The following is a 13,259-nucleotide window of genomic DNA, read 5'->3' as shown; positions in this document are numbered from 1 at the left end:
ACGTCTCTTGAATCATAAATACACTGATTCTGCTTCTTTAAAAAAACTGATTCTGATTCTTTAAAAACACTGATTCTGATTCTTTACAAACACTGATTTTGATTTTATATGAAAAATGAAATTCATAGTTGTATTTTATAATTTGACAGAAAACGGAAACGCTTTGTCAAAACGGTCCGCAGAAATAGTTCTGAATTATAGGTAAAGCTTTAAATAGGAAACGAAGTATGTATGTTCATGTTAAGTATGGTCTTGCAAGACCTTTCAGGTATAAATAAGAGGGTATATTAACACGGAATTCGGGAACTAATTAGTGAAAAATACAAGATTTTAAGGAAAACAACAACGTTGAAGCAGAATGTATTAGATCTCTCTTACCTGGGCTAAAAACCCTTAAACATTGAAGTGTTCAGCAAATGTTGACATTCATAACATATCAACTCTGTTTTACGTTTCATTTCAGATATTACAATTTATCGATTTTCAAAAATTTCCGTCAAAATTAAAGCGAAAGTTATTTTTGAAAGTAACTGAACATAAAATTCTTCCTTTTATTTTAAAATTATAAATTTTTGGGTATATAGTTTTGCCATATGTGTAAATGGAATCTCACGAGTTAAAAAACTCATGAGTAATAAAACTTTTTAGAATATTGTTATAAAATTAATATTTTACCAGTTCCTTGAATAAATCATTTCATGAATGAAGAATAAAATAAATAACGATGCAGCCCATTTGTCTGAAACTCATTGACAAAAACTTCCTCAAATGCTGAAAAATTCAGCAAAATTGACTCTTTGTATTGATTTCATTCATTTTGATTGTACTTTTTTTCCTTTTAATTTTTTCTTGGATTTAAAATGTCTTCGTGTGCATTTTAAAAGGGGTAAAATTGCCCTAGGAATTGAATAAATTTGTTTATTATTCTTTTATTGTTTCCCGGTCCGATCGAAATAATTCGGAGCCAATTAGTTATAAAAAACGCCACCGGTTAACAAATTGTTCACAATTTCACCAAGAAAACAACAAAGAACAAACAACAACAAAATACAGAAGAAAAAAAAAGAAGGAGCCACAAATATGGGAAGATAAAAAGTTAAAACGACAGAAAGCAAAATTTAAAAAAAACGTTGAAGAAATTGGTGAAAATCTTTTTGCAACCGATGTTTTTGCCAATTGTCATTTCTGTTACTCTCATTTTCGTAGCGGGCAAATATTTTTTTCTCAGTTGATTGCATGAATCTCCTGGAACAGCAAAAATCTGCCATTTAACCACCTGCGAGCTTCTCAAAACGTAATCGAAAACTTTTACCCTACCGAGCCTTGAATCTTCAAAAATGACCAATATTAAGGTAAGTTAATTTATTCGGAAAATTTCAAAATTTACTTTGAAAGATTGTCAGACAAAAATTTAAAATAGCACATTCTTTTTCAATAGGAGACAAACTTTGGAATTCTACCTCCTCTGTCAAACAAATTCACCGCCAGCAATTTCACCGCGACAACCCCCGCATCGTTGAGCTTATTCCCCAATGAACCCCCCACATCATCTCTTTTTGCCCCCATTTTCCACGACTGTTCCGGATGCTGCCAGAAAATAACCGAAGACCAGTGTATAAGCACTGAAGATGGAATCTGGCATGAGAAGTGTCTGGTTTGCTGTGTTTGTGGGGCGAATTTGGCAGATGCGCAGTCTTGTTACACGAAAAACGGGAAAGTGTACTGCAAACGAGATTATTATCGGTAAATAGTTTTAAGTTTTAAGAAAAAGAAAATGATAAAAATCGAAAATTTAATAAAAAATTATAAGTTTTAAGAAAAAGAAAATGATAAAAATGGAACATTTAATAAAAATTTAAAATTGGTTTAATTTTTGTTGTCAGTTTCTTTTATGAAATTGGAACTTGATACCAGAAAACAAGCTTTCAAAATTATATTTTCATCTCTCATTCAAAATAAATGTTTTCAGGGAGTTTTCTGGCCCCAAAAACCGATGCAAAAATTGCAATCACGCAATTTTACCCACAGAGTTTGTGATGCGCGCCAAAGAAAACGCATACCACGTTCAATGTTTCGTGTGCGCAATTTGCGAAAAACTATTCAAAACTGGAGATCATATTGCTTTCCACGACAATAAAATCTACTGCACGCTTCACATTGGCTCTTTGCCGGCAAAATTGGCAGAAAACCAAAGTTCAGATAGTCAAATGAGCATCAAAACTAAATTCTCTGACTTAAAAACGAGCAATCGAGCATCGAATGAAATAGAAATGAGCAAAAATCAACCTAACTCTGAGTCGCAAAAGAGCAGTCATCAGCTAAGTAATTTCAAAAAAGAAGAAAGCAATTTCGTTTCGAATTTTAAACCCGGGGTTTTCGAAAATTGCCAGCAAGTTGCACTGGAAAACGCTGGGACACCTGCCGATGCTCATTCAATGCCGTCGGAACAACAAATGGCTGCTGAAAGTGTTGAACAAAATCAAAATAAATCTTCAATCTCGATTCAAAATCAGCCAGTTCAGAACATCCCCCCTCAAGAAATGAACCAACAAATTCATCCCCCCATTTTCCAATCACCTCATCATCCCCATGAGATGAGTCATCAAGGAGTGCCAATAAGTAGTTTCGCCCCGGGTGTTCCGACCAGTTTTGCGTCTGTAATGCCAGTTTATTCCCGTGCTCCCCCAAATAATATGTTACCTGGGGGACAACAAGTGGGTATCCCGCCACCTTCGCCCTTTCACCCCTCGTTTGATTTTTTGAAGATGTTGCCCCCCTCTGTTGGTGGGAATTCGTCGTCCAAGGGGAGACCAAGGAAGAAAAAACACATCGAAGACCAGCTACTTGCGGCTTATTCTGCTCATGGTAAGTTTGTCTCACTAATTATTTTTGTCCAGAAATGTTATTAATAATTATTTAGTCATTTTTGCATACATTTAGTAGTATACACTTAGTGGTATTTAGTAGTATACATTTATTCATTTTTTGAATAATTATTACTAGTCATTTTTGTATACAGTTTGAGTTGGTACCTTTCTCATAACTTTGATTGGGGAAATTGAGCCTAAAGTCTTTCAACTTGTCAAACAAATTCCAAAACTTCCACTAATACTCGACTCAGTTTTATCAAATCTTGTCGCTTTTGTTCGTTAAAGCTTACCTTAATTTGATTAGAACTGCTCGGATCAGAACGAAGTCCTGAAAAATCCGACTGCCTTTCATGACCAAGGATCAGTGTTCGTCTATTAAAAATATGAAATTTACAAAAAAAAATGAAAGGTTATTTAAAAGTTTTTGAGATTTTTTCCATCATACCACACACGACATATAAAATACAAAGTGATAAAGTTTGCTATGAACAGATCAACTATGGCAAACGACTGCTTAACGACTGATTAAATAGCTGCTAACGCGTTAACCGCGCGGAATATATCCCAAATTGGCAATCTTAAACCTCCAAAATCTTGCACAAATGATCACAGCTAAAATATCTTTTTAAGTTTGAGCTCAGCACAAAAATACCTTCCGGCTGATTTGAAAAAAAATCTGTCAAAGTTTTGATTGGCTGGTTTTTCAAACGTTTCTAGATATCTTTCGTTGAAAATTTTGCAATATTCGCCTAGGCATAAATGGTTTTTTAAAGTCACAATGCAAGTCTTAGAAAAACTACGCTTAAAGTGATACGGTTAAAGAAAAACATCACAAAAAAGTATGAAATCACCACAAAAAAGTGAAGATAGCTGAGGTTAAAAAATAGATCAAGGCTGAGAAGCTGTGAACTTTTGGTTACCATTTGCAAGTAAAAACAAGAATAGCCGGTTACTGTGCAAATAGCACAGAATGTTCCGACAATTTTTCTAGATAGTGTCGTTTCTTCTGTGTGGTGTGATAAAAAAGATCTGACCAAAAAACGGTAATTTTTAGGCATATTCGACAATCATACTAAAATAGGCCAATTGTAAATCAGTTTTTTTATTTAAAATTACTAGAAAAAGCGATTAAAAAAGTGTAAAACAAACTTTGAAAGTCTAGCACATTTTTTTGTTGAAGTTTTGGATTCCTAAAATGGCGTTAATAATCTCCAAATCTAACTTTACTCGAGTGAAACTAAAATAAGCTATTGTTAGCCTGCACGCTCGCCGTATTAGCTCAAAATTAGATCAAAAAGCAAAAATTTCAAACTGATTTTTTTGACACCAATAAATATTTTTACTTTTTAAAATGTCGTTCGAATAACGAGTGAAAAAGCTAAATTGATATAGCACTCGACCTTTTTCGATATTAATTTGTGGTACCTGATTTTACATGGAAATCAAAAAGAAAAAATTAAAACACACCCGAATAGAAAATTTTTCTCCATTTTTAAATAGTCGGAACAATTAACAGATATTGATAGCCACCTAAAACTATCAGAGCTTTTCACAAGAACACGTAGCTTAATAATACCACCATTTTGAAGAAATTTTTCTCAGAAAATTAGAACACGTTACAAAATTTATGTTACAGTTTGGGATTATTTTTCCTGAAGTAATATAATGTGTATTCTCCGAAAGATCAAATTTTCGTTAAAAATTGGATCAATTCTATCCCCTTCCTGATGAAATTATCAAACTGTTTTTGAGCAATATCCTTTAGTTGAAACAGAACCGTCAGTAATCACACTTTTTTGCTGGTACAAGACTATGGGCAATACAGCTAGATTGTGTTAATGGAATGCAATATACACTATATACTGGACTCACTGAACATTGTAGTCACCCAGTTTGACCAAAATTGCTGATATTAAAATGGTATTACTCATATAACTATCATGCAATTCCATAAAAACAAAAAATTGCATATAAGGTCTAAGATTAGTGATTTTTCATACATCCAAACAGTATGACCAGCATTTTTTCATAAGATTTTTTGTAAAATTTCATTTCTCAAGTTTTTGGGTTAAGTTGGTTAAGTAACCAAACACAAGTGGCGAAAACCTTAGTTACTCGAAAATCACGTAAGGTTTGATTGTCTCGCAATTTCAATGCCTAGGAAATGCCCTGAATTGTCTTAGTTTGTCTTCAACAAATGATATAAGGAAAAATTCAAATTTTTAAATTTTTGCAAAAATTTTCAAAGGTGATTTTTTAGAAAAAAAAATTGGCCTACTAATTATTCATGCATTGATCAAGGCAAGGCATACAAAAACGAGCCATACAAAATACATAGGTTTTTTTGAGCGTTTTTGAAAAAATACTTATCCAGAGAAATGGAAAAAAATCAACTTTTGTGTATCGAGGACTACGATTTTGCTTGCAAAATCTTTTTTAGAACTTGATTGTTTACGTACGACTATCGTTTTGCGATTGGAAAAATTTTTTTTTGGGGTTAACTTCGATACAACTTAGTCATAGAATTTTCATATACTTGCTATGAGTCCTGGAAAACATACTGACATTCTGAATTTTTTCTGTGTTGGGGCCTCGCAGTCAAAGCATAATAGTTTCTAGAGTTCCGCAGAAATTCCGGCAAATTGTAATTTAAATATATTTGCGTTTGATTTCAATAATTGTACAAAAACTTGCAATCACCATAGCACAGAATGTTTTGACATAGTCTTGGAAAATACAAAATGGTTATAGGCTGACTCAAGTTATCAAGATTTGATAGATTTGAAACGCTTGCTTTGACAAACGGTAAACTTGACGCTGCAATAAGTTTATCAAACACAAACGCAAACTTTGATGCAGCTGTTTAGAAAAAATCCGAGATCCACACAACTGCTTTTATACCAAACATTTTGAACGAGAATGAGGTATTTCCAAACTTCTGCGAGTGAGTGATTTGCATCAAAACAACATTTTTCAATGAGCCAATCGAAGATAAGAAATTAACTTGAGAGATATCAAAATTTTGTTTCTTCGAAACCTGTCTGAAAAACAACTCCAGTGTTTCGCGCATCATTTGAAGCTAACAGAGAAGCTAGATTTCAAAATTTTATCAATTGTAAAGCTCGCTGGGAAAATTTATGTATTAAAAAAAATTTAAACTTTGGCAGCAACTTCGATGTTGTCAGAGTTTCCTGGCTTAGTTTATCAGTTTTCTCAACCCCAAATGTGTTTTTAAAGCAATTCAAAATAGATCAGTTTTCTGAATTATAAATAAAGTTCTGTGAGTTACGTTTTCTAAAATAACGGTCTTGCCAGCTAAAGATAAAGCGAACAGCCAGACTTAACTTAGACACTGCAATCGAGAGGCTCAAAAAATTTCAGATTCGAGCTATCGTTGAAGTTCTTCAATTTGAGTTAAATCAAAACTTTATAAAAATTGGCGTGGGTGGTTGTCTCTTTGAGATACTTATTGATTATCATAAAAATCCAAAGCAAATCGAGTAGATAATATGAGCTTAAATATTTTGGAATCTAAAATTTGAGTTCCCCGAAGATCGCTTCCAGGACCGCTTCTATTTTGCGTCTTCTTAAACAATCTACCTCATCTCCTTATGGTTTCAGAATCCTAAGTCTTTCCGGACAATTTGATGAATTTAGCCATAAGAAAAAGTTTTTCCACAAGGTGATCTGTAAAAATGGAAATAGCAATTGATAGTTATGCTTGCCCTAAAATCAGAGAAGACATTGAGAATACGAAATAATGGGTCAAAACTAAGGAGAACCTAAAGAAGTGAAAAAACGTAGAAATATATTCAGGGGCGGATCCAGGATTTTCTCGAGGGGGGGGGGCGGATTTTCAAAAAATTTTCGAAAATTTTGTCGACCTTTTTTGTAGGTCGACCAAATTGATTTTTCGAGCTCTCCCAAAGCACTGTTTTGTCCTTATTTCCTCAAAAGTTTTGGCTCCCCCCTCAAAAAGGCGCCTTGAGAAAATTTTTAGAGTCCATCACCAAAAAGAGATATCTCAAAATAGTACAAAGGGAGGACCCTTTGGGTCGGCAGTGGGTCGAATCCCTGAGGGAAGGTGGCGTCCGCCCCCCATCCCCTAAATCCGCCCCTGAATATATTTATCTGAAGATCTAACTAAGAGCACAAGACGAGAACAACACATATTGAGAACAAGACGGGATCTATGCTTAAGTTTTTTTTTCTTGGTAAAATAAAGACGATCGTTAAGCCGGTTTTTTTATAAGTTTTTGATACTTCTTGTAATGCTGTATGCATTCATCTGAGTAACTTCAACCAGAAGAGATATACAAAGCCTGGATTCCAAAACATTGGAGTGAGTGGCGGTCTCTTTGAGATACTAAGATACCGCCCGGATACATTTTGACTTTTTAGTTGTGAAGGAAAGACTTCGATTTCAGAGAAAAATCAAGTGTCGTCCTTTTTATCCATGATAGGATATTTTGCACCCAACAACAAAATGTGCTGAATTTATCAACATTTTCCCACGTGGAAGTACTGCCGAAAACACAGTGAAAAATTTCTCTAAATCCTATTTCTATTTGGAGGGAGATCACGCAATTTCTAAATGGTACTTGTATCTGTTGTTTTGTTATTTCCTGTTACCATCGACAGTTAATTTTCCTGTTAGTGTCAAAAATAAATTGTTAAACCAAAAAAATGCCAGCTTACCAGCTGAATGATGAATGCGCTGTCTCTATTGTGAAATTGGGAATTATAAATTTGCTCCCCGCAACACCTCTTCAAGACCGCCGGAGAAAAATTTAGCTTGCTGAACTGACTTTTTTCTTCTATACCGCGATGCAATTCCGACTGCATTAGACAGTTCCATCTCTGTTTCGGTACTCATCAACTGACATATCAACGCAGTTTTTGGGATACAAGTTCAAAAGTTTTTCTTTTTCTACACCTTTTGATTTGTACGTGAGCACTTTATTGCACCCGTAACATTTTCCGTCAAGATCCTATTGCAGTTTTTAGTGCAGTTTTATACCACTTCAGCTATAGGTTTGCAAAAACTTACGCTAGAGATGTCCCCATTGCAAAACCATCTTTCCAAACTTACCATTTGGCGTTGCACTTGAGATGGACTTGTCTACCTGCCCTGTTCAACAGTCTCTTCATGGTTTTCCAGAAATTGTTGGTGGTTCATCTTGCTGATGCACCTTCGTTTAAATCTATTGCTTCTTGCTCAGTACATTTGATTGCAAGCTTCTTAAAATCTAGAGATATCAAACTCTTATAGGGCTCAAGACTAAAACCTGTTAAGTTTTTGCTCGCTTATATTGTTATGATTTCGATGTTTGCGCCTGCATTTTCCTCAAAACTTTTTGAAAAACCTTGTTCAGATAATAAGAGGAGCTGCCAGGCAATGAAAGTACCGGTCTCTTTGGGTTAATTTTTCTGCATCTTCATCAACCTTTAAAACCTGGCGGGTTGCCCCCAGTAAACTTCATCCTTATTTAGAGTTTATCTCTTATTTCGGCATTTTTCCTCAGAGACAACAATTCCATATTGATGATTTTTTCTGTGTTTACAACAAACGAATCACTGGATCTTTTTTTGTCGCTGAACTGGTTTGAATCTATTAAACCCGATAATTTGTTCTCCTAGGTATCCATCCTGCTTACAAATGACCAACGCCCTCGTCATACGGTACCGCACCGCAACCAATCCCTTACTCGTCGTATATTTTTGGGTTTTTTGAACAACCCTGTAAAAATGAGTTTGTTTCAAAGTCTTAGCACAGGCTTTTACCACTGCCTCGATCTCACAAAGTGCCTCGCCAGAGATTTTTTTTCTTTTTTTACGATCCTAAAGAAATTTTGCCAGTGGCCCGTATCTTGAAGTTTTGTCTTGTTTTTGGAGTGAGATTGAGTTTTTGAAAAAAAAAAAAACGAAATGGCATGTCATGCTCAAGTTTATCGCAGCAACTGAATTGAATGTTCAGAAAATCAGAAATCAGAAGAACTGAGTTCATAATTGCGGAAAAGTGGCCCAGAAATCGGAGCTTGAGTCAAATTGCTCTTCTCAATTTGAAGTAACTATATTTTTTTGAGTAGAGCTGTCTTGTACCTGATAAAGAGCACCAAAAATATTTATGAGAGGGCTAATACTGGAGCAGTGATCATCTTTTTTCGTCAAGTCGACAGGTGAAGTGATACAATTGTCCAAAAAGAAAAACTATTTGATTAAAAACTAATTACCTTGCAATTTTAATAGTTTACTTAACCAATTACTGGGCCGTAATCATTATGTGAGTATTGATTTTAATTTTGAGAGTGCATTTTTTAGAGTTATGTTGTGATAAGGCGGGTTTTAGGCTCATCCATCTGGAATGGATCAAAGGTCCACTTTCCAATAAAAACTGAAGGTGATTACTTGAGTTTCCAACCCTAATTTGAACGGCGTTCGCGTGTTTTAATTATTTAGAGACCTAGCAATGGGGACGTGATTATTCCTAGAGTGGAGTTAATTTCGTGGTAGCTTTTAAGCTGTAACATGATCTTGAAGTCCCATATCTAAAGCGAACAAATATGGCATCCGACAGACTGAGGTGCATAAATACAAGAGATAGTGTCCCTTACCCTTGAGCCAAAAATTATAGGGTCTATTTCTCTTGATCTCATATGTGACGTAAGCGGACGACTGTTACAAAGATGTCAACATCGAAAAGAAAAAGAGACTCTATTTTTAACCATGTTCGGATTTGACTGGACCTTTTGAACCCAAGCTGGAAATGCAATATCATCAGGAGCTCTTACCGATGCTACACATTGCTTCCATAGAAGTCGGTCTTGTCTTTCAGATATTGTCTTTAGTTTTTTGGCGAGTCTCTTCTATGGTGTTGTTGTTGTTCATTGTCCCCTGAAACGTAAGTTATTCATAACCAAAGGGCAAACCTCAACTACTTCTTACCGTATCGCCCTTCTTGTCTTTTCTAGTTTTCATCTGACCCTTTTTCCATCTGTACATGTCTCGGTTACCTCCGTTCTTAATTTTGTTTCTGAAAATCAGGGGTTATGTCGCTGCCCAGAAATTTATCTTTTTGGAGACAATTGATAGTGTTTACAAAATATTGAGGCATGATCACGGACAAATTTCAAGACGAGTCGTTTTAGAGTCCCATTGAAGATTGGAGGTGGGAGTATAACTGTGTTCAGCGTATTACAGGTCACGAGGACCACAAGGCTTCACAAAAAACAAGTTTAACTCACCCCCATAAATGAAACCTCATCGTCAGTGCCCCCGAAAGTTTCTTCGAATTTGGGTACAGAATTCTCCTTTTGTCCGCCCGTCTTCTCGCTTGTGACTTCGTTTTAGTATTTGAACGAAGCTTCGACAATACAGCCGACAGGTTGTCTTGGTGTTGGAATACACTCCATACAGAATTAAGCTCCTGCTGAACGTCCTGGTGTAGTGCCTGATACTTGTTTGAAATCAGAAACCTACTAGTAGGTATGACAATGTTAACCGAGTTGATTCCTGATATCTGGGTAGCCGTTTCTGGCAGTGTACGATTGTGCTGATATATGTCAGTGTCTTCGAAATTTCTCTCAATTCCTCTGCGGTGCAAGTGCTGTAATTTTCCTTGCGATGGCCGTTGATAGTTTTTTTTTGATGACGTGGTGCCACAACACCACTTGAGGATTTTCTGATAGATCTGACCTGCGGAGTAGATTTACGAGGTTTTGTAAATCAATATTTTTTGTAGAGGTTTTTGATAGAAAGTAAATTTCAAACGTTTTCGCAACTTTGTGCATTGTCAGGATTTTTACAATAAAGTAATCTTAAGGACGGTAAAACATCTATTTACAAATGTTATTTACAATATTTTGAGAATGCGTTAAAATTGTAAATTCAAAGAAACGTTTTCGCACATTTTTGTGCATCTTATTCATTAAAATTGTAAATTCTTATAAATTTTGGTTCTAAACCATCATGTTAAAAATATTTTTTGTTTTAGCCAAAATTTTTCGATTCTTGAACTATAGCTTTAGTGTCATTTCATGCTAACTCAAGTGTAACTTCATGCTTAGACCTCAGATATTTTCTCTCATATAAGCTTAGTTCTATACATATGTACCATTCATTGAAAAGTATGTTGTTGATGCTGTTTTTCAGGAGTTTTGGATGCAGATGGAGGACTTGCTCCCTCTTTGTACAGCCTTGAGGCCAACCATAGGGTCCATCATCACCATATGCATTCCCACTTGGCCCCATTTGGACACATAACAGACAACTCACACCGGTCCAAGCGGATGCGGACAAGTTTCAAACATCATCAGTTGCAGGCGATGAAACAGTATTTCAATGCAAATCATAACCCCGATGCTAAGGATCTGAAATCTCTGGCACAAAAAACTGGCCTCACCAAAAGGGTTTTACAGGTATCTATATGTGTTTGATGTCTTATGTTTCCCTTAAAGTATGTTGTGACTCCAAAGATGTAGTTGAAGGCAGTTCTTTTTGCAGTTTTTTCAGTCTTCGTAAATTCTCAATTGTAACTAATTCGTCAGGCTAGGGTTTTCAATTTTTCAAAAAATTTCAGATTACTGGAATGAACTATCTTGTATTACAACTGAAATTCAAACTGACCTGATATTATTGTTGGAGCTGTTATTGTTTCAGGTTTGGTTTCAAAATGCTCGCGCGAAGTTTCGACGCAACCTTATGCGAGAACAGAATCAAGACATGGGTTCGGGAATGTCAGAGAAAAGTTTAGGCGACGACATTTTAGATGACGATTTAAACAGGCGCGAGTTATGCTCTATGAACGGGAGCGAGGGTGGAAATGACAGTACATTCGGTGAATTGGATGAATCGTTTTCGGATGGGGTGGAGTTTGACGATGAGAGTATGATGTCATATTCTCCCGATTCGAGTACTGAGAGTCTTGGAGGAACTAATAGCCAAGAAACTGTTTGCGATGATGAGGATGAAATATCACATGACTAGATAACTAAGTTCACGTCTCGTACAGGTAATACAAAAGGAAAACAAAAACATATTTTGAAACAATTATTAGATTTTGATACGAGGTAAAGATTATCTATCAAGTAGATATATTTCTCTGAAATAATCGCAATCTTCTATTTGTAATTTATTTATAAATGTCCAATTAATATATTGCCATTTTTATATTACCGTTGTTGTTGTAGAAATTGTTTATCAAATTTTCATTAATTTTTAGATAAGTTAACTTAATGTTTTGCCAAAATTCGAACATCTTTTGTTCGTAAATTTAATGTTGGCAGTTTGATCTACACGCAGTCATTATGACATAAATATGACGTATGCGATTATTAATATAGGTAAATGGAACAGACAAAGTCCGATACTGCATTTTAGATCAGAATATATGTTTCAAATTACAGAGAGCGATTGCTCTTGTCAAACATTCAAAAGTCAATACTCGAGGTTGTTTTGCTTAGAAAGCAGTAACTTGGAAATATAAGATTTGGTACAAAGGTTTCTTATGTTTATCATTTGAAGTGTCAGTCGTATTTTTAAGTCAAAAAGCAAGACTTTAACATCAGTTATGAATTTCTGCACCAGAAAACCAAAAAAGACTGTTCTGGTTGATATGGACGGAGTTCTTGTAGACTTCGAGTCTGGTTACCGTGATGCCGTTACGAAAATACTTCCTGAAATTGAGTTAATACCTCACCATCTGCGAACCAGTTTTTATTCTAACTGGCAATACACAGATAAGTATCCGCAATATTCAAAAATTTTCCACAAAATAACAAAGGAGCCTGGATATTTCCGTGGACTTCCTGTTATGTCTGACGCGAAAAAGGGAATAGAAAGACTGAACAAAAAATACGAAGTGTTTATTTGTACGTCACCGATGCGTGCTTACCAAAACTGTGTTTTGGAGAAATTTCAGTGGGTCGAAAATAATTTGGGATTTGACTGGACTAAAAAAATAATTCTAACTAGAGATAAAACTCTAGTTAGAGGAACGGTGTTAATTGATGACAAACCTGATATAGACGGTTCAATGGAACCAATTTGGGAACAAGTAGTCTTCGACCAACCTTACAATTCGTCTATCGAGGGAAAATTCAGGTTGAAAAGTTGGAGAGAAATTGACAAACTCATTGAATTTATAGATTCTTTTCAGTAACTAGATGAGTATAAATGTTTTAAAAATTCAATTTGTTTAAATATATAAAAAAAACATTGTTCCTCTTCTGTAAGTGTTACGAGACTGGAGGAGGGGGTTCTTTAGGTAGCAAAAAAATATTTTTAAATTATTTGGTGATTTAAATCTTGAAGCTCGCGAATAATGAAGCCACTTCATTTATTTAGGTCGTCTGGCTTTTTAGTTTGAAGTATAGTAAAATTTTGTGCACG

General features: G+C 35.2%; 2 protein-coding genes across 2 annotated transcripts in view; one reads left to right on the top strand and one right to left on the bottom strand.

The window, feature by feature from the left end:
* Window positions 1-13,259, bottom strand: part of LOC134855596 (UDP-galactose translocator-like) — a 433,562-nt gene that overhangs the window by 73,390 nt on the left and 346,913 nt on the right. The window lies entirely within an intron of this gene.
* On the top strand, window positions 342-12,038 carry LOC134855267 (protein apterous-like). The gene is made up of 5 exons (XM_063871742.1): window positions 342-1,352; window positions 1,439-1,743; window positions 1,970-2,865; window positions 11,022-11,287; window positions 11,529-12,038. Exons 1-5 carry the CDS (start codon window positions 1,338-1,340, stop codon window positions 11,853-11,855), a joined length of 1,809 nt encoding a protein of 602 aa, XP_063727812.1. The 5' UTR covers window positions 342-1,337; the 3' UTR covers window positions 11,856-12,038.

Source organism: Symsagittifera roscoffensis, chromosome 10 (genome assembly GCF_963678635.1).
Source record: "Symsagittifera roscoffensis chromosome 10, txSymRosc1.1, whole genome shotgun sequence".
Lineage (NCBI taxonomy): Eukaryota > Metazoa > Xenacoelomorpha > Acoela > Convolutidae > Symsagittifera > Symsagittifera roscoffensis.
Note: the sequence above shows the minus strand (reverse complement) of the source record. Positions and strands in the feature narration are given on the sequence as shown.